The sequence below is a fragment of the Aplidium turbinatum genome, chromosome 1, assembly GCF_918807975.1.
Source record: "Aplidium turbinatum chromosome 1, kaAplTurb1.1, whole genome shotgun sequence".
NCBI lineage: Eukaryota > Metazoa > Chordata > Ascidiacea > Aplousobranchia > Polyclinidae > Aplidium > Aplidium turbinatum.
Window position 1 is genome coordinate 58027563 of NC_137472.1, and position 25553 is coordinate 58053115.

Genomic DNA, 25553 nt, shown 5'->3' on the forward strand with positions numbered 1-25553 from the left:
AACAACCACCTCCCGTCGACAACCATCCATTACAACGACTTGCTGTTGAAAAGTATCTTGAGCAACAGTTGTTAGCCTGAGGTTTTCAATTGGTTATTGCAGCAGAAGCATGCCAAAGACAAGTAAATCTACGTGAAAAGCAAACAAAATCTTGTTATTATCTACAACCCAATATAGTCAATAAACTCAACAGGACCCCCCTCTCTGCCTCTCCGGCATGGTCCGAGGGAACGCAAAGCGTGACACTCGGCGACGGTTTGGTTGCAGGAGTTGCCGGAAGGATGTCAGAGTTTGACAGTCGGAGGAAGCAGGAAGCAACTAGAGGAAAGAAGACAAAGAAGAAAAGAGAGACAGCAGCCTCAGAACTCCTCTGATTTCATATGTCCAAACTGTGGACGAGACTGCCACGCCAGGATTGGACTTCAGAGCCATATGAGAAGCTGCCGTACCCAGAGTGCTACCATCATCTGAAAACATGGAAGGATGCCTACAATAAACTGACTCTCTGTACACTGCAAAGTCAAAGGTTAAAGGTCAATAAGCAAAGGGTAAAAATCATTTCAAGGCATTTGATGAAAATAATGTTGCACAACCTTAGAAATAAAAAGTAAATGTTTTACTTTAAAAAAAATGTTTTACTTATGATAATTCCGAAAAAATTTGCAGAGCAATCATGACATTCGTAATTATTTTTGTCTTTGTGATCTTGACTTTGGGCTGCCAGGCTCAAATCGACTTAGGAACTTGTAATCTCCAATGTGATGGAGATGGAAATGGTTCACCAGCAACGATCCCCAATAAGTTGCCCAACAGGACTCGTGGACCCCCTGGAAAGCGAGGAGCGATGGGATTAACAGGATCTAAAGGCAATCGTGGACAAAGAGGCCCAAAAGGAGATCCAGCAAACAAATGCAAATGTCGGGATGTGGAAGACTTAAAACGTATGTCACAATGCAACATCTAATCAATTCGTAATTTGATTTTAACATGAAATAGGTGACAAACGTCCTTTCATTTTAAACTAAATTTGCCAAGCATTGAATGAATCATATATCCATTGATTAAACTGCATTATTAAACTGATTACAAATTTTAATACAAAGTTGTTCTCTTAAAGACCTTAACAGCATAAGGTTTTGGTTTCAAAGACTTTGTAAAAGCTGCATCAATATCACAAAACAAAAATGCAAGTAGGCTACTTGAAAATCAAACAAAATTGCCCAAAACCCAACTTACGTTGCTAAACAGTAATTTTAAGATCTTACTTGATGCCTTCCTTCTTTGCTGATTTCATAATTTTTTCAATGCGTGTTATCGTTTTTACCTCTTTCTATAGACTTTTGTTACGTTGACAAGTATTATTTTCGCTGTGATGGTCAGATTGTTAGGATAACTCAGATTGCGCATTGTATCCGCCCATCCTAATCGGTCCTTTGGTTGCGTTGCACATCTCTGAATAAGCCATTTTAGTCATGTCAAGATTTTTTTGATTTGCTAAATTTGCTTGATGAAAGAACAACTTCTGTAGCAATACTTTACTACAATAATTTTATTGATACTCAACTTTCCAGGTGCAATGTTTCCACAAACATGCTCAGACCTTTTTTTCGATGATGGAATCAGCGAGAGCGGAATTTATACTATCTATCCATTCTTTCGCGATGGTGATGTGACTCGTCTACGGGTTTATTGTGATTTGGAAACCGACGGTGGTGGATGGATGGTAAGTGTGATAAAACGCTTTGAGGCCTAATGAAAGACGCCATACTCGCGTTTCAACCTTGTTTGTGATCATGAGTGGTGCATATCCAAGTTGTCTTGAGCCAGAATCAAACTTCCAACTTGATGGAAATGTGGTAGTCCGTGGCTTGAGTGGGAATCGAACTCCGTCTAGATTGTACTACAGTGTCGAGTATGCCGTTCTTAACAACTCTACCACGTCTCAAGACAACGAAGCTGTTCGTAACTTCAGTCTTTATTGCGTTCATTGCATAGAAGTTTAGTTGGATTTCGTTAAGTTGGAAGTTCGATTATCGCAGAAGACAACATGGATATGCATCACTGATGATTCCAAATAACCTAGGGGTGAAACTCGAGTATGGCGTTTTCTATTTTATCGATCGTGGCCTCAACGACTTTTATAAATTTCCAAATCTCTACAATACACTTTCTAAAAAAAAACTTTGAAATTTTGAACTAAATCAATTTTTATTCAAAATTCCATTATATATAAACCATTTACAGTACTTCTTCTTCTTCTTCTTCTTCTTCTTTTCTTCTTATTCTTCTTCAATTGCCTTGCGATGTTCTTCAATGTTCTTTGTATTCTCTTGTGCCTGGTTTCTTCGGAATTGTAAAGAAGATGGATTGTGTCATATCAGGTGGAACCATCTAATGCTCTGACAAAACTTTTCGACATGTAGAAGCTTGTTCTTTTTCTCTGTCTCAACTTTATACAAATGAAATATTGAAGCAAACACTGCTTAATATCTCTAGTAGTCGAACAAGTCAGATAGGCTAAGACTTATGGAGCAGTTACACTACAATCAGTGTAACTTTTTGTTTTTGTAGTTTTATTTTCGCTACGATGGTTAGAAATAAAAGCGAGCTGAAATTTAAGTTTAATGACAAAAATACTTTGCAGGTGTTCCAAAAGCGATTCGATGGTTCAGAAATTTTTTACAGAAATTTTAATAGTTATGTCAAAGGTTTTGGTCGATTGAATGGAGAGTTCTGGTTAGGTGAGAAGAAACAAAAATTGTTTAACAAATCTATCCCAGTTCAGTTGCTTGCATTTTTCATCATCTTAGTAGAAGGTTTGTTGTTATTCACTTCTGTTTTACGTTTAAGTGCACCGAGTTTTTAACCTAACTTAAATAACGCAATAAGTTAAATGAATACCGAGCTCTTATCTTTTCGAAAGAGATAATACAAATAACGTATTACCATTATGACATGACGTCATTGCGAACCCGATCTAACAAGAATGGAAGGCGCCATACTTTAGTCTCATTGTTGTTTGGGATCAGCAGTGGTGCATGTGTTGAGCATTAATACATTCCCATGAGTGAAAGATTCGTGAAAGTATTTTGAAAAAAGAAAGAACTATTATCTACAAGTTAAAGTGCCTCTGACAGGTAAATAAATTCGGTAAATTTACCTAAGATGCCAAAAAGATGACACTAACAAACTTTCCTGACCAGCAAATCGTAAAAAATATCAACAGGCTACTAAGTTACACGCTTGCAAACTTTCGTTGACATCGGCGAATCTGGCACTCATTCAATTGCGAAAATAAAAACGGCAACACCGCTGTGACGTCACCGTAAGCGGGAAGGATACATTCTTTCTCTGTGATGACTTGGTAAAGTATAGTACGGCTACTGCAAAACGTGAATGTGTGGGGCTCTGTTGGTCTAACGCATGTGCAAATTAAGAATTACCGAAATGAAAAAGTGAACTTTTACTATCAGGTTTCGATCAAATAGGTTGAGTTTATTTTTATCAAACAGCATCTCAATTCAATTGAAATTGCAGTTTCATAGGGCTACAATTTTGATACTTTTTTATTTGTCTTAATCTGGCTATAGCCATTTGCAGTGTAACAATAGTATCTCACAAACAGTAGCCTTAATTTATGGTTGAGGCAATGCCTACAAATTGCTGTTTATGTGTCAGTGACAAAGACCGTGTGCTTTCTTTTCACGCTTTCCCACAAAACAAGGTGCTGAGAAGAAAATGGTCAAAATTTTCTTCAAGTGTTCGATAGTGGGATGGGCCATACAAAACTAATCGTATTATGTTCTCTTCACTTCACTGAAGATGATTTTATTAACACCACTCAAGTAAAAATGGGCTTGAGCGAACTTTACATTTTGAAAAAATCTGCCATACCATCTATAAAAGTAAAGATGCAACCAGTTGCTGATGATGATTCCAGCACTTCTAAACAACAAAGTTTACAAAAACGTACCCTTGCACAGGTAAAGTAGGCTTTTACATGTGTAGACTCTGCTATGTAGGCTACGTAACTGTATAACTAAGATTTGGTTAACACTGGCACTGACAACTTGCATTGCGCAAAGCTCACTGCTTGCAGTTTGATGCTCTCGGAAGCAACAATCAGATTGTGCTGCCATCATGCATTGTTTGGTGAATCTGAAACAATTTTCTAGATCCAGATGGCCGTTACACAGGATTTCAATGGCCAACTGAAGGCACATTATGAGAGAGAGAGAGAACTTTTATTTATTTTTGAATAGTGATGATGAATTAAATATGAATGATGATTCGTAAATGTCTTCATTTTTCACTTCAAGTATATTTTAGGTTTTGTAGGAACATATCCAGTACAGTTTTATTAAACTGCAAAAACCAATAAATCTTTGAAAAAAGCAACCGCTTGTACCAATTCCGACCAAACTGTGATCCACCAATTACATCTAGGAAGCGTTTGTTTCATCCGTCGTTAACGACGCCCACTTAAGATGACGTAATACCACCAAAGTCGTCCCAGAGCAGTGAAATATGGAGTTTCGCCTGTGGTGGCGCTGCGGAACAGTCGTTTGATATAAATTACGCCCTAACCAGTTGAGCTACGAGGTTAAGATTAAAAAGTTCGCTAAGTATAATTTTGCGCTAGGAAATGCTTTAAAAAGTTACTATACTTGGATCCAACCTGTCAGAGGCACTTTAACCACCTGCGCAAGTTAACCACCACTTAAATCAATCTTTGTATGATTCTTTGGTCCACGTTGGTGAAACTCAGCATGAAATAATAGAACTAACTGCAAAATTTTTTCACATGCCAATTGCCCTTCTGAACTATGTAATAAGCAGAAATTAAAGACATTCTAGTAAAATTCCATGCAAGCACACCCCTGTTTAATCTTGAGTTATGAAAACAGCTGTTTTAAAAACTTTCCTTTTTAAAGAAAAAAATATTTATCAACATAAAGATTGACTAATTAAAAAATCAAAAAATGCTTGTTATTTATACCTTATTATTTTTATCTTTGTATTTTATTTGTACTAACCGTCTCCGTACGGGCGTCGGGCTTTTCTCCTCAACCATGCACCAATGGGGAATGGCCTCTTCCTCCTTCTTCCTCCTGAGAATGGCCTCTTCTTCCTCCTGCTTCCACCACATCATCAATGACTGTACCATCTTCAAGCCACCTAATGGATTGGAAGCTCCGCGTGTCTTGGAGAATGAAACCAAAGAATGGAATTGTAAAAGGATAGACCCTCGAAGAAGCTCACACGACGACGACGACCTTTCGAGGATTGGAATCTCAGTTTCCGTCAGGACTTTTATTGGTTTCGAATCAGTTATAGTACAGTACTGTAAATCATAATTCTTTGAGCATTAGGGTTGCTTTGGAGGGCATACGTATATATATGTCTTTTGCAGCATTAACTTGGGCAATAAATATTTATTTAGCAATGATAAAGATCAAGATTTTTTTTTCAACAATGAGAAAAGCAAGATTATTGCAGCTAATTTGAAGGAAAAGGATATAAAATTATTTTAAGAGGATCACTACCTGGGAGAATAAAGCTGGGATTGCCCTCCAAAAGTCAGCATCGAAAAACCTGAAGTGAAAAGTAGTATTTCCGTCAAAGTTGAAAGGGAACAGGTGGTTGTTCTAAAAAGTAGGGGCTGGATGCTGCTTACCTATTATTCCTGCTTCGTTCGCTCTACTGCCACACACATATCTTGCAATCCTTTAGTTTTGACGATATAATTGAGTTTACGAATTGGATAAAAATCTGATTTTTGCCCGACACGTGAGGTTTTCAGTGCAATTACCAACTCAAAAATAATAATAGGCGAAGACACGACTGGTGAAGGCGTCCTGTCATTCTCTCGCTCGAATACTGTTGTTTTACACTAAGAGACGTGGCTTCATCAGCATAATTGCTTATTGCTGGGAGCACCAGCGACGATTAGAGTGAACGCCAGTCGTTCGCAAGCAGACCACGCGGTTGAATACATAGGCGAAATAGCGTTAAAAACAACTGTAGCACAAATATAATTCCAGAAAGGGCAATCGAGCCGCAGAACCAACAGGTTTTCACGTGGTTTGAAAATTTCGAATTTGGACAAAAACAATGTTTCTGCAATTACAGTTTCGATGACGTCATTTAGCACGCATTGTACGTCACATTTTAATAAAGGCATTTTACATCACAGTCACACACTGTAACTGCCAACTACCATGAAGCGCACGATATCAATTCATTTCTAATTCTGCATCACACTTGTTTAAAGCTACATTATTTTCTAAAGAGCTCATGGAATCACATAGTAACATATTGACTATTTTTAAACAACCTTTATTGCTATGTATTTGTTTAACCAAAAACTTGCAGCCAATCAATTGTAGATTAGAAAGAGTCTGGTAAAATTGCCATTTAACCAAAACTTGATTTAGTCCAATGGTTGGGACTTTATTTTTTGATTTGATTTAGTTCATAAACTTATTCACTGTTAGCAAACAAGCAAAGGTTCAAAGATGTTACACTGGAAAAGCTTAGACACACCAAGTAATGCTCAACTAGATATAGTAGCCTACTTTAACTGCCACCAGTGATGCAAAAGCTATGCTTTGAAATTAAAGAAAAACGTTTGATTGTCTTGTTACAGCAAGTTAGTAGAAGCGCGGAACGAATTGCTTGCTGCAAATTACTACTGTAGGCTATATATAATTATATATGATTATGTAAATTAATTGTGGTGGGATTTTTAGAGCAAAACTCCAAAAAGTTAAAAACCTACTCAAACTAAACATTATGAAAGTTTGTTTTGTACTGGATCCCAAATCAATTATGCATTTATATTTTATAAAGTTTAATAATACTGAATGCATTTCAGGATTGGATATCCTTCACAAATTGACTGCAAAAGGAAAATATAAAATGAGAGTAGATATGGAGGATTTTGAAAACCAAACCAGATATGCTCTTTACGAGTAAGCTTAAGTTTACTTAATTAAAAGAAAAAACCTAATGAAAGTATTCAATATTGCCTTAATTATGACAATATTGCCTCTTTTTGATACTTTTCAATGTAGCTAAACGTTGAAACGATATAAAAACCAACTTTTCTGCCTGGGCTGCTGCTTTTTGCTAAATTTCCCAGACAGCAAAACCCGTCATTTTTCAGACGTTGAATCAATGTAAAAATGACGGGTTTTTCTGTCTGGGTTGTTTAACTTGAGTCTGGCAATGTCGAGACAATGTAAGAATAGTTAATTTTACTTTTACATAATTAAAAATGAAATGTACCACAACTCTGGATCAACACACAAATGATCGTGGAGTTATAAAAAATTCAGTTTACAAGCATTTAGAGAAACACAATGCTCGCTGTTCTGTTGTGAGTAGTCAGGTAGTGGTTACGCCGGGGAGATCGCTCCTTCTCAACTGTAGCCTACATGTCATGAATGGCATGACATACATAGTTTCAATATGTGCTTTGTGCAAAAAGGCATATTGCATTTGGAGCGACAATCAGAAACTTTGCCGAGATTATTTCTTTTTTTGGAATAATCCGTTCCTCTGATGTCGTCTACACATAATGGTACAACGCTTTGTGGATAACTGTGGTTGATGATTCGGTTGTGATTAGCCCTTTTTTTCTTTTCAAAAGTAGCAAAGTGTAAATACTAAACTAAAGTAACGGATCATTCCTAGTAGCCAAAGTTTGCTTTTCATGTTTTGAACACGTCGAATCTTCGTAAAAACTGGTCAACTTCACTTGCCGAGATTGTGCAATGACGCAACAAAAACTGCCTGGGATTTAGATAAAACGATAAATTGCACTATGAGTCCCATTGCGTTTAGTTCTAAGTTTAAATGTGTGATTGATGACTTGACTCGCGGTTGACTGCGGCCACTGTGTATACAATAGCAGAAGCGATGAGTCATTTCGAGGCCGATTGCCAAAATATAGGAATTTAGACAGAATTTCTGAACAACCTGTGACAAAATGCTTATTGTGAACCACATAATGTTCCAAAAATAAGCAAATTAGGTTTAAACGATGCTCAAATGATAAAAAGTAAAAGTCAAGAAGTATCAGTGCTTTAGGAAAATTCCTTCTATATAAAATTTCAAAACTAGTAAAGGGCGGGACGATCAGGTCCCGGCTGATAACAGGTCGAGTTAAAGTGGATTTGGATTGTGGTGATGAATTAGTGATGGTCAGCTTGGAAAAATGGTTTCAAAAATTGGTTTCTGTCATTCTGGCAATTTTTATTCTCCTGTTTATTTCCAAAACCGCTTATATCCACATTTCTAATTTTATAAAAAGGCGATTCTAAGCCTTCTAATATTCCATAGATCTGGACAAACGTCATGGCTCAATTCAGTAGGTAGTTATACATCGTTAGAAATCAAAAGCGCATTACATTTACCAAGCGAAACTGTCATAAACGTTTTTCGTGGTTTTCTCGAAATCACCGAAAGTGGATGTAAGCGGTTTTGGAAACAAGCTCTTCAAATATGCAGTCAAAGATTTTTGTATTCTACACTTCTTTCAAAGTTGTGTCGATGCGATCAAGTTCGCACACATTCACAAAAAAACAAAATTGTGCTTTTTGTTTATAAAATTTCAGCAGTTAACTTGATTACCTGACACATACATAACAAGTGGTACGCATCTCATGGATGGCTTTTGACAGTTTATTCAGATTAGTTGTTGAGTATAAAGAAGAAAAATACTACTAAGTGTTTCAATACCGCAAACAAAAAAAGTTTGTTTGAGGAGTTAAGTACGTTTAAAAAACAAAACAAGTTTGAGTGTATAACAAACACCGGTGACCAAACTGTCATTCAACTTACTACAATATATATTTCAAATAAACGTGAATCACCTTGCTTCAGACATTAATTGAATATTAAACTGCTTTCAATATGATAAATGAGGCCAGAACTCTGCTACTTAGGACACCACAACTTCAATGCACTATATTTCATAAAAATTCTGATTACTCTTTTTAAATATTAAAGAATCCAAAAATTGATAAAATCTGGCAACGCTAAAAAATCTGGCAATAATCAAGCCGAAGTAGGAGTCGGCTCGTGATGAATCCAAGAGTCGGAGTCGAGTATTTTTTGCCCGATTTTACACCCTTAGTATATTCTGTACATTATTTTGCGACAGTGACTTGAATGTGGTATTTATGTCGTAAAAGAATGTTACCACAACGTTGATGAAAGCGTTATTTTCACATTCATCTCTAATTCCAATAAAACGTTATTAACAATAGTAGACTACACATATTCGTTACGTTGGAGCAGCAAATCATCTCTTATCAATCATGTTGTTTTAAACGTAGTAATCTTGTTGTATCACATTATTTTTTGTATGGGGTATTTACTTTTAAAGGCGTTATTGTTCACTTACAGTATCAATACTTTCATTTGCATAAATTTATCAACCCACCCAATGGAGTGGAAGGTCTGGGAGTTTTGGATGATAAAACCAAAGACTGGCTGCTTTCTAGTACCTTTTCAGTGTAGTAAGGGAACATCATGAGTCTGGGGTTAGCAAAAAGATAGACTTTCGTCCTAGAGTCTCACACAACGAAGAAGGCAGCACCACAGAAATGTTCTGATTATTAACCTCAATATATCCTGTTTGAAACTGCACAGGAAGCTTGCCTTACAGATAAAGACTGTATTTTTGACGATATCCAAGAAAAAAGAAAAACAAACACATACATACATACACAACAAACTGCGTCTTCGTTTCTTAACAACTGTGTGGAAATAGCAAGAATATTACAGTAGATTCACTTTGAAGTCTAGTAAATAAAAATATGCTATTTTTGTTTGTTTGTGTTTCAGCGACTTTGTCGTTGGAGTTGGAACAAATTATACTTTGACTTTTGGAGGTTACAGTGGGACTGCAGGTAGACAATAATTGTTTCTCTACAGCTAATGTAAATATAAACTGAAAGTAAAATTATGGAAATCTTGTTAACTTTATAGCTTAACTGGTTAAACATATTCAACAATGGAACAATCAAGATACAGCAAATTGTCTCCACTGCAAAAACAGCAAACGACTGAATTTGGCCGTGGGATTAAATAGTCCATGGACTGCACCACTGAAAGCTATTAAGTCATCCATCAATGCAAAAGTGCAGTAGTTTTGAAACTTGGCTTCAACATCATGAGCTAAAATACAAAATTACCATTCGAAAGTATCACGACACCGGAACTCGGACGTTGGAAAGATAAACCAATGTCACAAGTTTCAAATGAAGAGTCACAGACAAGTGTTGCTCATTAATGTAACCGAATCAGGTGTTGTGTTTGTTTTCACAAGTAAAATCCTACTTTAAACTAGGCATTTTAACATTTTTACAAAAATTACGCAATTTAGTTTGAAAATTTGTGCAATGAGCATTCAAAGTTTTAACAAAATGTAGTTTTGTCACTTTTCATTGAAAGAACATTTATTTTAATGTTCTTTATCTAAAAGCAGTACCTAAAACAACATGTTGTGTGGCGTATTGCCATGTTATAATGATAATCTATTGAAGATTCCTTAATCATTGTTTCACTTTGCAGGACAAGCCTTAGAGTCTGCACGATTCAGTGCCAAGGATCGTGATCAGGATATTTGGCCAGGCAGTTGCTCCAATACATTCAAAGGTGGTTGGTGGTACAATAATTGTCATGCAGCCAATCCCAATGGATTGTACTTGAGAGGACCACACAAGTCGCATGGAGATGGAGTGGAATGGGGACCATGGCATGGACTCTATTACTCTCTCAAACGAATTGAGATGAAGCTAAAGAAAAAATGAATATTGCGTTCACAAATTGATAGACATTTTACTGCTGTAAATGTGGCGTGATTGTTCAATATTTTTGTATAGGCCTAGTCTCTAAATCAAGGGTGCCTAAACCTTTTCCCAGGAATTCCAGATATTATGATAATGCGGAAGTGCCGGAAAGCGAACAATTCTTTAGGATTTTATTTTACCGAATAAAAGATGCATACTAATTTAGTGACTGTAATGTTTAATGTTGTTAGTTTAGCCTCAGCCTTGATGATATCAATTTTACTGTCTGAGTCGTGTCTGAGTCGTGGAGTCGTGGAGTCGAAAGGATTTTATAGTGTCTGGAGTGTCGTTAAAAAAGGCCGCCACCGACTCCAGCGGGATAAAAAACGATTAGCCTAACAATAGCATTTTGTTTGCAATTGTTTTTCAAATTATTGTTTCTTGTTTTTTTTTTGGTATTGCGCTATAAAAATTCACCAGAAAACAAACGTTTTTGTTCTTGTCCATTTCTGTGAAAGCTGTCATTTCAATTTCGATCACAACTTAGTGAAAATAAATTAAAAAAATGAAAAGAGATAAAAATTAAAACAAATTTGGATTCGGCCAGTTATAAATCGTGGAGTCGGGTTGCATGTTTTTCCCTACTCCATAATACTATCAAAGCCTTTGTAGAGAAAAAAAAAGCTAGCAATAATAAATTAGACTAGAACTTTTCAACCAGTGGTGATAGTTCTGTTTCTCAGTTATCAAGGGGTGCATGGGCGTTGAATCAATAAGGCTGTTATGAAATTACGCAAGAAGCTATGCTTGTTTAGCGAGTTTTAACAAAAATTCTGAAGTGTAGATAACTATTACTTTTCATCTATTCTAGGAGTGGTGTGGAAGTGGTAAATACGGCCATGTGTGATTTAAGCTATTGTATATCGTGCTTCTTTAGCAGTATTCACATCATTTCAAATAGCTAAATGACATTAAACAAACCAAAATGAGTGAGCGGTGCCTCCAGCTGAGCAGTATGGGAAGCAGTTAATACGGCCCTGGGTGCCAGAAATCCGCCGCCCCGATAGCTCAATTGGTTAGCGCGTGACTTCGTGAACGAAGAAGCTCCAAGATCAAGCGGCACTGGTTCGACTCTCCTGCGCTTGAGCAACGCATTCTGAGGACTGCTTTCCATTCAATACCACCTAATGGGTGGGATAATTCTCCGGCAACAATACCTGAACAATCGGAAAACTTGACTCTGTCAATCTCAGTAACCGGCCCTGCGTCAAGAGCCTCTACTTTCTACAAGTATGCGAAATTACCAGGAATAACCAATTAAGACTTTGTCAGTCCGAGGATTAAGATTCAAAACCAACCAAACTAGATGGTTTAGAACCGCTGGTTTAAAATGTGTGCTCATGAAAAGTTATTGTAATTTATTTTTCAAAAAAACGTTTTTAACATTTCAAAGTCGTGGGGTATTTTAACCTCTAGCCCTCACCTTTTGCGTAAGCCATGCATAAAAGACATTTTTACATAAATTGTTATAAGACTTACATACAAACAACACTAACTATTTCATTTATTTGTTTTTACTCCCTTCGATAGTCAGTTTGTAGTAATGATGCAAATGAAAGTGTTAGTAGAAATAATGCATAACGAAATAATGCAATGCACCCGAATTGTTGAAGCCAAGGTTGAACTCATTGCTCATGTAAGAACTCTTTGTTAGTGTTTTATGCGAATACCATCATCCTCGGTTTCGAGGATGGCCATCGGTTGAAACAACCTCAACAACCCCTAAATTGTGAACTACAAGTTATTTTCAAACCTATCTGGAATGTGTGTTGTCATTTTATCCTTGCCTAAGTTGCTTGCTATATTTTGTGTTTTGATAATCTAGTGTGTATTCGCAACATAAAAGTGAAAAGCAATTAAATCAAAGTGAACTGCAAAATAAACAAGATTCTCCATTGTGTTCCTTGTGCCACATTCAAGCAACACATTCAAAGTTTTGTTGACTTTGAAAAAGCCAATCAAAAGCCATATCAACAACAGAGAAAGAACTTGAACGACAAAGTATCCTAGCCAAACAATCAGTTGTCTTTTACATTGGTCTAACATCGACAAGACGTAGGGCTGATTTTCTGACTGGAATACTGCGAAATGAGAACGTATTTATTGTAAAAATAAAGAGCCATTTTAAGTTTTGCAGCCTAGAAGGTTTAAATTGAAGTACTTTGGATTATTTTGCGCTTTGTTTAAACATCTTAATTTTTAAAATGACTTTCATGTGCAATCGTATTACTGCATGGTACGAATTCAGGATTGTTAACTATACTGTAAATGAAATTGAAATTGTTTATTCTCATAACTATCATAGTACTGACATTGTTAATACTCAAAAAAGAAGATAACGCTGAGGATGATCTTTCAAAACAGTCGCTTGAAAAATACAGCATTGCGGTATTTACAGTGTATCTGCTTTATCCGGATATCTACAGAAAAGTTAACAAAATATCAAATAAGGTTGTGATTAAAGAGCTAAACGAAATAAATTTCCAAGTTACACAAATTGATTCTTTTTGCATTGAGTCAACATCAGGAGACGTTAAATCATAGTTAGAAGATACATTTTGATATCTTGTATATCAGCATACACGCAGTAAACATCTGCGGAAAAAGAAGATAAGCTCAGTGACCGAGGATTGTGTCTGCTAGACAGTTTTACAAATACACTTTAAGCCGTCTACTGTATTTATATAAGGTGAAGCGAAATTTTGCTGCATGAAAGTCTTTCGAAATGAAAAGGTTTTATAGAACATCTTGAAGAAAAGTGAAGTAAGAACAAATTGTTTTGCATCGAAGATTTTTTTTTTATTTAGACAATTTTCTTAACAGTTTTGATTCATATAAAACACGGATAATGAAATAAACTGAAGTCAAAGAATTCTTTATTTCCAACAATCTCAATGTGAACAGACAAAGACAATATCGAATATTTGCTATTAGGAAGCAAGCAAAATCTTGCAGTTATCATCAACTAGGTAGGCCTACATGATATTTTCTTTACTGCCATAGGTAAATAGTAGCCTAATGCAACTTCAGATTCTTTTTGTCAAGGTAATGCCGAAGAAAATGCCAAATAACTAGACATCCTATAAGAACAAATCCAACGATACATTGGTCATTACTATTTCTTGCAGCATAATCATGATATTTGTAAGTGTTGTCGTGGTTGTGATGTTGATTTTGGACTGCCAGGCTCAGATCGACTTAGGAACTTGTAACCTTCAATGTGATGGAGATGGAAATGGTTCACCAACAATGACTTTGCCAGATTCCCATCAGTTACTCACCAAGATCCACGGACCGCCTGGGAAACGAGGAGAGACAGGATTGAAAGGATCTAAAGGTGATAGTGGACGCAAAGGTCGAAAAGGAGATCCAGCGGAAAAGTGCAGCTGTCGTAATGTGGAAGAATTAAGACGTACGTCATAATGCAACATAACTTTAAAATTAAATGGTAATTTCTATCCATTTTGCTTCAAAGAAGCCTGGTCTTCATCCCGATATATTAAATTCTCTCTATTGTTGGTATCTTCAATTAATATTTAAAACATAAATCTTATGTAATTCCTACTCCAAGTATAAGCCTGAATACGACAGAAATAATAATTTATGTTGATATCTTTTTGCCACAATTGGGCTTGCAGAAATTACAAACAGAAAAAAATGTTTTGAGTACGTCACAGCAGCTTATTTAGTTAATTTGTATTTTTAAGAGTAGCCTAATTATTGTGAACAGCATTATTTTCCTAACAATGTCGCAGAAATAAAGTTGTCAGATTTAAAGAAAATTGGGATAGATTAAATAACAAGGCATTGGCTTACATATGATCTGGTTGAGAATAGCATTTTTAGCTAAAACGCTCATCTGGCAATACTTCTTCATTGCGCACTCTAGTTTGAGCAAATAGTTTTGCATGCTGTACTTCTAGAAGTTTCTGGGTTCAGGCTGAAATTGTAAGATGTACAGCAATATACAACTCGATTTCTAAGCTTTATCAAATTTACTAGTGTGGAGAACGTAGTATCCATATTTGAAGTTGCTTTGGTTGAAAAGCTTCTGCATACCAACCTTTCAATTAAATAAAGCTAGTTGTGTTCTTCTGGTGACTGTAAGCTGCTAGGTTCCTGTTTACTTGTTTCAGCCCATTTAATAACGCCAGTCGAGCTGACTGACAAAACGTCGACAATAAAAGCTAAGTAACATCTTTAACATCAGGAGGTAACCTAGTATCCCAGGGGTCCAAAAATACTGGGTCGCAACCCAAATTTGGGTCGCGAGACCATTCACAGTGGGTCGCAAAACGGTTTAAAATTACCATAAATATAACTTGTATGGCAAAAATACATACAATCATATAGTCTTTGGTGTGCTGAGTTTCGTACAATTTGGTAGGCTACAAGAAAATTTATACTTTCGATTGTAGTACAGTAGTTAAGCCCACGGTTTATATATATAGCCTGGAAGACAGCTTGAGCCAGGGCATGAAAACTCTCTCAGCTTAGGCTATCTCCAGAACTGGCGACTGAAACTTGGCGAACACAAAACTTTGGCGGCAGCTTTCCACCTATAGCCTACAGTGGGGAAGTTGATCGTGAGCTACATGTTCAGAACAATGGAAAACCTCTGACCTTCTGCCCCGAACCAGAATATCTTGGGGTGACACTAGACAGATCGTACACATACCGCCACCATTTGGTGTCACTGCGCAAGAAAATGACATCCCACGCTGCACTACTCAAGCGCCTGGCAGGCCACAGCTGGGGGTCGAGGGCTGACACTTTGCGTATAGCAGCCTTAGCCCTTGTCTACTCTTCAGCAGAGTACTGTGCACCTGTTTGGTGCTGCAGTGCACACTGCCATAACATCGGCACTGCCATAAACAGCACCCTGCGCACAGTTACCGGATGCATGCGTCCCACATTATTGGATAATTTTGCCATTCTCGCTGGCAACCAACTTTCTGAGCTTCGTCACGAAGAAGCCACTCTGTTTCTTAGCCGACGGGCACAAAAGCCTAACCATCTTCTCTACCACAAAATCTCTGCTTCCCCAAACCAGCACCCCAGTCGACTGAAGTCAAGACAACCATTCGTGCCAGCCGCTCAACTTCTGATCAACGCAGCAGATGAACTTCATCTCTGCGGCTACTTGGGCGGACTATAAATGGAATTCTGAAAGGAAGTCAAGTACCACCGGACTTCATTCGTTCATCCCCAACGCCGACACATGCCCCATCGGCCTGACACTACAAAGACAAGCATGGGTGCGCCTCAACCGTCTTCGTACGGGCGTCGGGCTTTTCCGGTCAACCATGCGCCATTGGGGAATGGCCTCTTCCTCATCCTGTGAATGTGGTGCCAAGGAACAGACTGCAGACCACATCATCAATAACTGTACCATCTTCAAGCCACCTAACGGAGTGGAAGGTCTGCGTGTCATGGGTGATGAAACTAAATACTGGCTGCTCTCTAATAGCCTTCCAGTGTAGTCCGGGAACATCTTGAGTCTGGGCTGGTAAAAGGATAGAGTAGACCCTCGGCCCAGAGGCTTGCGCGACGACGAAGCGCACGGTTAATAGGTCCACCCGCTTATTAAGCCCAATTTGGTCCATTCCGGAATTACTGAAAGTATAGGAGTGGTAGAAAATTGTCTCCCGCAGCCAAAATCGTCCGGTCCCGATGTGGCCGTAATAAGTGGGGACGACCGTATTGGAATTAATATTAATTTGCAAAGTGTTTTGCGCAAAATTATATGCTTCCGAAACGTTTGGGTCGCGAAGACTTCGAACGATTGCTTTTTGGGTCGCACCAAAAAGTATTTGCGGACCCCTGTACGTAGCCTATAGCAGGGGTCACCAAACTACCGCAATCCGGTCCTCAGAGAAAAAAGTTTGGTGACCCCTGGATTATAGTCACCAGAAGAACGCAAGTCACTTTATTTATCAAATGCCTGGTGAACATTTTTACTCTGTTTTTAATCTTGCAAAAATTGTTCGTTTACCTGAATGGCTTTATTGATACTTAACTTCTGCAGGTGCAATGTTTCCAAAAACATGCTCAGACTCTCTTTCCGATGATGGAATAAACGAAAGTGGGGTTTATACCATCTATCCATATATTGACGATGGTAATTTGACAAGTTTAGGGGTTTACTGCGATTTGGAAACTGATGGTGGTGGATGGATGGTGAGTTCAAAGAATATGTTACGTCATGCCTAGTAGATTGTGTGTAAGGCAAATTTATTTCTCCCTAAATAACTTTGTAGTTGTTTTGGGAGAAACTGGTTGTCCATTCAAAGTTTCTATATTTGTAAACCAGTTATTGCTCTGACAAAGCCTCTCAACAAGAGGATTCTACTACGCTGGAGCAGTTGCGTAAGCGCCCAATCTAGCACAAACCGAAATGGCAATATTAAGAAACGCTAGATTAATTGTCAAGATGTGAGCTTGACCAATGCACTTCAAGGACAATTCTCTATCATTGGCACTAGGTAAATGAAACAATTTACAGGCAATAAGCTAACTCTTCATTAAAAGTGAAAAATTTGCCAATCTTGTAGAGCGTCAGTCAAAGTTTCTATTAGTGTACCGGTATAAAGATGCCAGGATTAACCTTTCAGAAGCTTTTCAGATATGAGAATAAAGTATCAACCAACTAATCAAAGAGTTGAATATGTTTTGTTTGGCCCTTTTATAAATTTAGATCTACAAATACTTGTAGCTCCGGTTGGGTATAAGTACCATCGACTAGAAAAAAACAGTACTTGGAAATCATTTTAAAATTCGTGATTTCAAAACGAGAAAATTTTAGAAAAATAACTTCGAACTGAGAAATATTATTTGGGAGATTAATTCTAGAAGTTTCACATACTTGCAGAGCAGAGGTATCTAAACTGTGGTTCGCGGTCCAGTTTTTATTGACTTGCAGCAAGTTTTAAAAATATAATTAAACATGATCCAAGCTTGAGATTAACTGTTTTTTTGTTGTGATGATCAGAAATAAAAACAAACTGAATTGGACATGAAGACGCTTTTTTGCCTTCCCAGTTGGTTTAATCTTTACCTTCGAACATTGGACATCAGCTTGAATATGACAAAAACCGAACATTTGAATTACTGTATTACTTTTAATTGTGATGTAGTTTTCAAAAAGTGAAGATCAATTTAAATAGCACATATTAAGTCTCAAGCCGTGACTAAGCAGATAAAGTGCTGATTTCTGAGTTGGTAGACGTAAATTCAAAACCTTGTCTGGACATTACAAAGACGTCATAAAAGTAGTAATGAGTTTCGTACATCACATTGTAGCAGTGTGTGGTGTGGTTCGGAGCCCTTCTATGTTGGAAAATTATGGGCCTAAAATCGCGTCATCAGTCAATAAACAATTTAGAAAATAATATTCGTAGGCTATCAATATTTGTGTTATTCGGCAGTCGAGTGTAGCAAGAACTCAGCGATAGACAATGTAGTGCTGACGCCAGGAAGATCTCTTCTTCTCAACAATGTTATTAATTTTTTACAAAAACTTGTTACATAGCAAAAATTTAACTTCTAAAAATAAAGATGAAGAAAATCCTTCCTGATATCTTAATTACCATGAAAGTAAAATAAAATTTATTGAAAAGTTACACAATGATTTTTGTGATTTAATGATTTTACAGTTTTGTTTTTTGCTGTGAAGGTTACAAATCAGTTGAACTGAAGTAATATTACTAACTTACCGTACCGTGTGTATAAACTTTTCTATGTAGGGTTTTATGACCAAAAGTACTTTGCAGGTGTTCCAAAAGCGATTTGATGGTTCAGAAAATTTCTACAGAAATTTCAATGATTACGTTAAAGGTTTTGGTCGATTGGATGGAGAGTTCTGGTTAGGTGAGAAGAAAAGTCTAACTTTACTAACATATTTGCTATGAATTGTAATCATAAGCAAAATAATGCCATAAGCGAAAGAAACACAAAACTCTGATTGTTGTGTTGAGAAGATCTATACAGATACAGACAACATATTACAAAATGCTAAAGATGCCTGCAATTTTAAAAAACAGAAGATGTTTGTCTCCATATTAACCAATAAATTTTGAAAATTGAAACTTTCACATTTTGACGAAAACAATGAGTCTTGAATCACAAATCTGATTTTGTTTAATTAAAAAAGAAAAAAAAAACAACTTGCGTGACATCATGCAGTAACCCAATTACCATAAAGCGTTTAATATCAACTAATTGTTACATCACATTTGTTTGCTGCCACCTTATTTTGCAAAAGATAGCCTACATGAAATCATACACTAAAATATCGAAATCTTTCTAAATAAAATGCCTTGCTATAAAATTATTTAAAAACAAATTTACCAGTTTATCAATCGCAGTTAAATAATTAGTGAAGAATTACTATAATCATTATTGTAAACAAAAATACAAATAAGTTATTGCATTGAATATCTCATATACTGTACAATAAGTTTTATGCAACTAGAAATATAGTTTAACTGGTATCAGTGATATAAACGTTATGCCTTGCGCTACAGCAACACACTTGATTTGTCTTGCTACAGCAAATTAACAAACACGTAGAACAAACTGCTTGCTTCGAACTGCAGTATGTATATAGTTATGTAATCTTGGCGTGCTTTTCAAAGTAAAATTCGGAAAAAGTATAAAACACAGACAAAACAAAACGACATTCAAAGTCAATGATATATTTCAGGATTGGATGTCCTTCACAAACTAACTAAAGATGGAGAATATGAAATGAGAGTAGACATGGAAGATTTTGAAGGCAAAACTAGATATGCTCTTTACAAGTAGGAAAACACTTGCTTTTAAAAACTTGTCACACGATTTTCTTTTGGTGTGGTAAACAGAATGACATGTGTACGGTAGTACCGTAGTTTGTTGCATTGTTTCTACTAAAGACGTCTTTATCGAGAATGGTGAATGGTCCAATTATAAACAAGCTTGCATTTAAAACCCGTGCTCTTCTATTTACAGTGAGGCAATGGCAAAGCAACATAAGCTGTTGGTATGTAAAAATGAAATACAATATAAACGTGGACAGAAGACTATGAAGATACAGAAGACGCGTTAGCGGAAATTGAATTCAGAAGATCACCGGAAAGAGTTTGTCAACAGAGTGAAAAAAGTCTTTTGTAGAAAAGAAAAGACTTAGATAGGTTTCAGCAATGCCATAAAAGAGCCTGTAAAGAAACTAATTGGATAGACCGCAGGCAAACCAGGACAGAAAAAATGAGGTGGTGCAGAATGTTATTCAGAAAAAGAGAGAATGCAAGAAAGAAGCTTAAACAGAATGTGATCTAGCTATCTCGGCGTACAAAAATACAAAAGAAGCAAAGCGTGCGGTGGGAAAAGCAATGTGTCGGCACATAAAGACCCGTACAAAAACATGGAAAATAAAGACGGACAGTGGAAAGTAACTCGAATGGCTAAACAAAAGAATAAAAACTCCCATGATGTTTACTGAGCGAAGATGGTAAAGAATAAGAACAGACAAATACTGATGAGTGATGCAGTAATCTTGGAAACATGGAGCGAATACCAGCGATTGATGAATGTAGACAATGCAAGAAAACATGTGACATTAAACCCAGCAGCTGATGAAGATGTGGCTGAAATTAAGGAAGAAGAGATAATGAATGTTTTACGAAAAATCAGTTGGACCAGATGATATTCCAATAGAAGTTTAGAAAGTGCTGAGAGCGACTGGAACGAAATGGCTAACCGCTATTTTCGGGCCAATAGTAAAGACAGAGAGCATGCCAGATGAGAGAAGTTACACATTGACCCCAATTTTCAAATATGAAGTGAGACATATAAGAATATGGCCCTTATCGTGGCATCAAATTTAATTAACATATGTTGCAGTTGTGGGAGAGAATAATAGATGAATAACTCCAATAAAATGTTTCCATTTCACAACACTAGTTTGGTTTCATATCGGAAAAGGCACGTACTTCAGATGCAATATTTGCATTGCGTCAGCTGATGGAAAAATACGGAGAGAGACAAGAAGATCTGCATTGCCTGTTTACCGATCTAGAAAAGGCATATAATCGGGTACCAAGAAAAAGATTTGGAACTGTTTTCGGATGAAGAAAGTAGAGAAAAAGTATGTCCGTCTGATCCAAAACACGTACCAAGGTAGGACGCAAGCGAAGTGTGGAGGAGGTATTACTCAGAAATTTGAGATAACGGTCAGGATACATCAAGGATCTGCACTTTTTAGCCCAGTCTTTGTTGTTGTTATTATGGATTGCTTGACAGGAAACATTTAGAGAGAGGCTGTTACCGACAATCGCTTTTTCAAATCAGACGTCACATGAAACCGTTAAGGTCTACTGAACCTAGCGTCATACGTAATGGAATATTACTAAAAAATGAGCAGAGATTGCACCATCCTTTGCAACACCTGTAAAACATCACACAAACCGTTTGAACACCTGTGAAGTTACATAACAATGCATATGGACTATTACATCACAGAAGCGGTTACGTGCATTTGAAATAACTCAAGTCAGTTTCGTCATTTTAGAATCGTTGTTGGAAGGTTGGTCAAATATTAAAACTGTTTTGTTTGTGCTTACCAACTAGACGAAATTTCCGTCTTTTATCCAAGTAATTTGTATTTTTGTGACAAGTTTTAGTGGTGTACCGCGTTACACTCCATTTTCGACAGCCTGTTGGCTTTTTTTTGCTGAAATACAATGATGAAGCAAATATGACAGAAATTCCATTGCAATGAAAGTTGTAAAACGGGGAGAAAAGTTTAATTATCTTGGTTTGACTGTCCATGAAAGCGGAACAGGCGGCAGAAAAGTCACAAGAATATGTTAGGTAGGATGGAGATCATGAAAGAAAATAACAGGGTTCATGTGTGACAGAAAGGTACCAGAAAACTGAACTGGAAACTCCATAAAACGATGGTAAGACCAGCAGTATTGTACGGAATGCAGGCAATAGCCTTGACGAAAACACAGAAAGGGAAAATGCAAGTGGCTGAAATGAAAATGTTGCGATGGTCTCTGGGGTTGACAAAGTAGGACCGAGGAATAAATGAAGTTATCAGAAAACGAATTCAAGTTGGAGAGCTGAAAGATAAGCCGAGAGAGACACGCCTTAAATGGTTAGGTCACGTCGTAAGGAGAGACGAATATTAAATCGGAAGAAGAATAAAACAATTGGAAGTTGGTAAAAAAAAGTGAGGAAGGCCGAAAAGAAGATGAAAAAATGTGTGGATGAAGATATTGAAATAGTGGGAGTGAAAAAAGAAGATGCTGACAGAGTGATGTGGAGAACGACAATCTGCAGCAGCGAACTTGAAGTGGGAATAAAGCTAGAAGAAGAAGTCAAGAAATGGGCCAAAGTCAAATTTAATAATATAAGTTATTTCGACAAAAACAAAGCATATAAATGTCTACGAAAGAAGTTCTCAACTTTTAACACTGGTTTACTACTTGCCCAAAGTTCAAAAATAAATTTGCCTCAATTGCCTGTTTTTCTTCCCGAGTTAAGGCATTGATCAAGTGATTAGATTTTTTTTTTAATCATAAATTTACCCTTATTTTTGTATTTTTCTAAATAATAATAAACAATTATTTCATTGCACTGACGAGATCCTTTGAGAACGAAACAATTGGCCATTGTCTGCAGTTAAAAATGTCGTTTAGGAATTTTCTTTGAAAAAATAAAAAAAAGTTTTAAAGTAATGTAATTTTACAAAAGCAACACTGCATTTTTGGCGATATGCAAGGAAATAAAAAAACAACATACGCTACTGTACATTCTTATTTATTTCTTGGACAACTGTGTTGACATTACAAGAGTTTAGAAATACGTTAGTCCAGAATAGTATTCGATAAACAAATAAATACTCTATGCCGCTTTATTGATTAGTTTTATATATAAGTTACTTTTAAGATCAGAAAATATAGATAATCACAAAATTGTTGTTGTCGTTTTCGTTTGTTTATGTTGTTTTTTGTTTCAGTGACTTTGTGGTTGGAGCTGGAATAAATTATACTTTAACTTTTGGAGGATACAATGGAACTGCAGGTAGCCTACTGAATAACTGCTTCTGTACGGCTAATGTAATTATGTGACTAATTATTATTATTTTTTTCGTAATTGTAATTGTAAAACTTAAGCAATTTCGTAATTTTCGTAATTTTAATTTTAAAACTTAAGCAATTTATCCAAATTGTAAAATCAGTAAACAAACGATGAGTTATGTGATCTCAAATGGTTCATGGTCTATACTAGGCCTACTAGCAGTTGCAATATCGCGCACCAATGCGGAAATCTTCTTAAAAACTGGGTTATAATTCATTCGCTAAACGTATAAAATTGCCATACTACACTACTAAGATATTTGATTTCGGGTATTTGGAAGATGAAGCCTCAAAAGTTTGTTACATTCGAAGTCATGTGTTTCACATAAAGAGGCACAGAGAAATGACGCCCATATAACTTTCACTCTAAATCAATTATGGTTGCTTACGGGGCTTCCGCTTTTCCAAATTACAGACCACAATACTGCTAAATTACTCGATTTTTATCACTTAACCCTATCTGTAGCGATACGTAGTTTTATGAGGACGCCTCACTCTAGTACCAAGTGAAAAATTTCACAGAAGGAAACATACTAGAAATGTGAAATTTCTTGACTTTTAGTTTTTATACTTTTCGAATTTTCCAAACCTACACTGGTCATTTTTTTACCATCCTGTTCTTCACAATAAGCATTTCGTCTCAGTTGGCTAGACATTTTCGTGCAGTGCTAATTATATATTTGTTAATGTTAGTGCAATAACTTTGAAATGTAAAAACGCCCAAAAATGCCTTATAAGTATGAGCATTTTTTTTTTAGTTTAGCATTACCTTATGTTATAATTCCAAAATTTCAATTTTGAATCTATTTTCCGGAAATTAGAATGAAAACCGACTTTCTCACGTTTTTTCATCTCAAACACTTTATTTCAAGAAATATGTTGGGTAAAAATTTAATTTCTATACAGTACGCAAAATTACACAATACACATGGCTATTGTCTTGTAAAATACTTTGGCTTTATGATTTTCATAGCTCTCGTAATTAGCGATTAATTAGCACGGGGCTAAGATAACCTGTGACGTGCTTCCCGCGTACAAAAACGGTTCGTACCAAGATAAAGTTAAAAAAAGAGATTTGGGCAAATGTTTTATATCTAAACTAAAAATTTATTCTCAACAACTTGAGCATTTGTGAGCAATGTTACAAAAATTATGAATATGCCAACAAGGTCGTAAAAAATGTCGTGTTTTTATTTTTATAACATGTCTTGCATACAAGCAAAAACAACAGATCATAAGGCATTGAAAGAATAAAATTTTACACTGACTTGTAGGACTGATGCATTGAGGATTAATAGATGTAAATTTTATCAACAATGAATAAAAATGTGTGCAAGACTAAATCACTACAGCATAGACAGTTTTTTTTTGTGCTTACCTTTAGCAATACATAGCGCAGGTCAATTGATACACGTGTATCAACTAACCTCTGTCTATAAATAATTATAAAATGTCAATTTTTGAAGTTTATCTATACAGATAGGAAAATAAAAAATATCTTACATTGAAACCTCAATTCTGATTAAATTAAAACACTATCTCACTTTATCTAAAACGTTTTCTAGTTGTTGCAACACAACAACAACAAATATTAGAAAATTTTACTCACAGACTAAACATTTTTTTTTTCATATGACAGCACAGTCTCTGGGGTACATTCATCTAATTATGTTTTCAGTGTGGCTTTTCAACCTGAATTATTGCTAACTGGCAATATTTTTTCTATAAGTTATATTTTTACTTTGAAAAGGGGGGGGGGGGGGGGGTGTGCATCAACTGACCTTCCGTATCAACTCACCCGCCCTCCCCTCAAGTCAGATGGGTCCCATACTCGTAAGCAACGTTGTACAGAGACTTTGGCACTAACGAGAGTAGGATGGTCAGTTCCTTTCTCTCGACCGCCTTTCTTTCAGCAACTACGCCCAACAAATTTATTTCACCCTGGGTGGAAGTAAGCGGTGCTCGCAACAACCAAGCTTAAGCCGGGTGACAAACCAGGATTGCATTCCGTATCCGCTGCGCCATACCACATTACCACTAACTTGAAATCACGTTGTGTAGCATATCATTAAATCCATACAATGGATCTTTATCGTTGTTTCACTTTACAGGACAAGGTTTGTATTTAGCTCGATTCAGTGCCAAGGATCGTGATCAGGATATTTGGCCGGAAGGAAGTTGCTCGACCTTATACAAAGGTGGTTGGTGGTAGGCTATAGAGCTTGTCATAATGCCAATCCCAATGGATTGTACTTGGGAGGACCACACCAGTCAGTTGCAGATGGAATAGAATGGGGGCCTTGGAAAGGTCTTCGATACTCTCTCAAACGAATTGAGATGAAACTCAAGAAAAAATAAATATTGCCTTTAAACATTTATTGATATTTTTTCTGTAAATGGGCGTGATTGTACAGTATTTCGAGTATTGGTAAGTATTGTAACCCCGGCACCAACACTTCGAGGTCGGATGCAAATCATCTGCAGACGACCTAGTTGTAGACTGGGGTGCCGTGATCGCTAGAGCAGTATTTCGAAATATAAATTGTTACGATGAATTAGTCAAAGTTAT

The 25553-nt window shown here is 36.5% G+C and overlaps 2 protein-coding genes across 2 annotated transcripts; both read left to right on the plus strand.

Moving 5' to 3' along the window:
• Positions 1 to 673: 673 nt before the first annotated feature.
• LOC145778112 (microfibril-associated glycoprotein 4-like) lies at positions 674 to 11176 on the plus strand. Its single transcript, XM_082589528.1, has 6 exons — positions 674 to 941; positions 1572 to 1723; positions 2645 to 2816; positions 6878 to 6974; positions 9856 to 9920; positions 10585 to 11176. The coding sequence occupies exons 1-6, from the start codon at positions 674 to 676 to the stop codon at positions 10821 to 10823; spliced, it is 993 nt and encodes a 330-aa protein (XP_082445654.1). The 3' UTR covers positions 10824 to 11176.
• Positions 11177 to 13997: 2821 nt separating this feature from the next.
• Positions 13998 to 25327, plus strand: LOC145767717 (fibroleukin-like). Its single transcript, XM_082579528.1, has 6 exons — positions 13998 to 14274; positions 16891 to 17042; positions 18635 to 18731; positions 19567 to 19663; positions 22864 to 22928; positions 25096 to 25327. The coding sequence occupies exons 1-6, from the start codon at positions 13998 to 14000 to the stop codon at positions 25194 to 25196; spliced, it is 789 nt and encodes a 262-aa protein (XP_082435654.1). The 3' UTR covers positions 25197 to 25327.
• Positions 25328 to 25553: the final 226 nt, after the last annotated feature.